Raw genomic sequence first — 3640 nt, forward strand, 5'->3', positions numbered from 1 at the left:
ATTCAAAGAAAAATTCAAGGTTGAATATGAATAATTGAAATTGTCTAACGGCTTTACGAACAACCAACTTGTATTTATAAATTCAAATATATTCTTGAATTCATGTATTTAGAGATCAAATATATTCTTTTTGTATGTTTCTATACCCTTTTATTTTTGTTTTTCATGTTATATAATGCTCTCGATCCATGTTTGGAAAGCGAGTGTTTCTAAATTTCTTTATCTGAATAAATTTACTCCAATTGAATGTTTTTTATCTAAAAAATATTATGTGTTATATCAAGGAATCTAACGAATATTTATGTTGTCGCTAGATTTTAGGCATAATGTTTTGATTTGGATATCTGAATTTATGGTGATGTTTGAGTGATTTTTCTAGTATATTGAATATTTATGTTTTAGCTTAGGTTGTACACACAACATTTCTTGTGTGAGATATGAACTTATGGTGATGGTTTAGTGATTTTGTTTTTTGATGATACAAAATGTTTCTCATAAAATAATATCAATGATATAGTCATATCTACATGATGCATATAGTCATGTTAAAAAATTTAAAATACAAGATGAGATAGTGTGGATACATCTTGGATGAGCAGAAGATATAATGTATCAACTAAATTAGGTGAACTGACTGACCGTCTAACAATATTAAGCTAAGTAAAGCAAAAAAATGAAACGAAATCATTAAAATATTTACAAATGCTTATGCAATGATAGCAAAATACATAAATAAAATACTTTATTTTCTTTGGGAGTTTCTCTAACTAACAACCTTCACTAACAGTTTTGTGATGATACAATGTCTTAACCATGTTATCAGAACCACCCTATACCTTACCGGGATATACGAGGCAAAACTAAATGTACTCTCCTTAAATTAGGAATACTTTTCTTCATACAAAATAATAAATTAGTGACCATAAATGATATTCTCAAATGGCTTTTAAAATTTTGAAATCACTTGTCATGATCCAAAACGATTCGTGAGTGGCACCCACACTTAACCTACTAGGTGAGTGAACCAACAAATTTAAACCCCAATATTTACCAATAGTTCAACTATGAATAACCAAAAATAATGCGGAAGATCCAAAACATATTAATGTAACTAATTAAATAAGCTACTAAAGTTTAACACTTATTATCCCCAAAATCTTGAAGTCATCACATAGAGAACATATATCCTCAAATTTCCAAGTCTAAGAGTATTTAAGAAACCAAAATAAGTAAAAAGATGGTCCATGTCCGAAATTCAAAGACATTAAGACGTGAATGAGAGAATCCAGCACGAGCTAGAAATAATAGCTCACCCTGAACTCTAATGTGCTGGAGACTGAATAGAGCTGAGGGCGAGTCGAAGTCGATGGTACACTTGCTGCACTCCACAAAAGAACAAAGAGGAAAATACAAGTAGGGTCAGTACAAGGAACACGTACTGAGTAGTTATCATCGGCCAACTCAAAATAGAAACCAATATACATTGAATAATAATATAAAATCAACCACAATATTTAACAGGTGGCAACCAACAAGCACGTAAACCATTGACAACAACACCATAACAGGTACACCATCAATCACAACATCAAAAGAAACTATAAGGACTCATGCCTCACCACCATACTAATTTGAAATATGTGTTCTTTGAGGTTAAGTATATTAAGTTACTTCAAGATTTCTTTCCTTTAATGTCATTGTGTCGGAACGTGACACTCCGATACCATATACCGTGTCGGAACATGACACTCCGATCCCATAATACTGTTTCACAACATGACACTCTGATCCAATTATCTCATTATTTAATTTCATCAAGTCTTCTTTATTCAAGGCGTCATTTTAATAGAGAGGGTTCAAGATTAGAAATTCAAAAGTCTCATAATTTTAGGCACAAACCACACAATCAAAACATACAACCACACAATCAAGTACATAGGAGACTCTACAATATCACTCAATACATATCAATCGCTATTTAGAGTTTATCCATCGAATAGAAATAAACAATAACCTACCTCCACCGAAGAATCGAAGTCAAGCAACTACTTCTCTAATGCCTTTCCTTTCCTTATTGCCTCCGAACCCTTCCAATCTATCAAATATATATATATATATATATATATATATATATATATATATATATACAAGGTCTAAGTTCACAAGGTCCTAAAAATTCCGATTATTCTGTGTCCAGCCTATACCCATCAATTCACCTAATTCTATAATCAATCTCTTAAAGATTAAGCCTAATTATAAGTCTTAATTTCTCCAATTACCACAAATTTAATGAAATTTAAACAGTATGATACACCAAATATTTAATTACCTATCTCAATATATTCACACGTAATCTATAATCTTAGATCAAAACATTAATACCAGAAGTTTGAAGCACTGTAATGCAACCATCGCAGGGCAACACCAAACTGTGCACTGTGCACTCATACGTGCACTTTTCAACCAAAACTCCTCAACATGCATGTTGCCACCATTTTGTATATAATAATATTAATAATAACAATATGACCCTTAACTTAATTCACCTTGGCAGTTATCAACCAAACATATATAATCTGTAACTTTCCTTTCTATCTAAAAAAAACATTAATTCATTTTTTGTTTCACATATAATGTGACCAATCAAAATGTCTTTTTAACTTTGCACTTTTCAATTTTCCAACTACTCGTAATCAATTCAATTAAAAATCCATACATTCAATATAAATAATCAAATTAACTTTAATCAATACATTAATTTCCTTCAGTTCCATTAATGTGCACTTGTCACATTGTCCAACCCATTTAGTATAACAACAAAATCAAACTAAGAAAATCACCTGAAGTATCGTGGCTTTCTTCGCTCAATGCTACTTCCTCTTCTCTCGTTTGAAACCCTTATTCTTCCTATAAAATATTTACTCCCTAGTTATTATATAAGACTAAGAATAGAAATAGTAAAAGTGACCCTTATTAATTTCAATGTTATTTTCTTTAACTACCAACTAAATAAATTATTTAAATTACCCCACTAATTTCATAATTATAATTATGAATAGTCTAAAACACCCATTTAAATCTATCGGAAAGTATTTTCTAACATAAAAATTTCTAGTTCTCAAAACGATCAAAAATATTCGTTACAATAGATACCAATTTACTCATCATTTTTCCTCGAACGATCAAATGAAAGGCGAGGGCGAGAAAGAGTACCTGAATCGGTAAAAAGATGTGTATATCTTTCATGCATATCAACCTCACTCTCCCAAGTGGACTCTTCAACTGGCCGATTCTTCCACTGAACCTTGATAGAAGCAATCTCCTTTGATCTCAATTTGCAGACCTCCCTATCTAGAATAACAATAGGCTTCTCCTCATAAGACAGATTCTTATCAAGAAGAACTGAATCCCAACGAATAATATAATTTCCATCACCATGGTAGTTTTTCAGCATAGACACATTCAATAGCGGGTGCACTCCTGACAACCCTAGAGACAAGGCTAATTCATAGGCCACCTCCCCCACGCACATAAGTACTTCAAATGGTCCAATATACGTCAGACTTAGCATACCTCGCTTACCAAACCGCATCACACCCTTCATGGGTGAAACCTTCAGCAAGACTTGTTCACCCTCCAT

At 32.0% G+C, this 3640-nt stretch overlaps 1 protein-coding gene across 1 annotated transcript; it reads right to left on the reverse strand.

Annotated features, from left to right (window-relative positions):
- Positions 1 to 3157: 3157 nt before the first annotated feature.
- LOC138341743 (uncharacterized) lies at positions 3158 to 3640 on the reverse strand. The gene has a single exon (XM_069293416.1). It carries the CDS (start codon positions 3638 to 3640, stop codon positions 3158 to 3160), a length of 483 nt encoding a protein of 160 aa, XP_069149517.1.

This window comes from Solanum lycopersicum, chromosome 1 (assembly GCF_036512215.1).
Source record: "Solanum lycopersicum chromosome 1, SLM_r2.1".
Classification (NCBI taxonomy): domain Eukaryota; kingdom Viridiplantae; phylum Streptophyta; class Magnoliopsida; order Solanales; family Solanaceae; genus Solanum; species Solanum lycopersicum.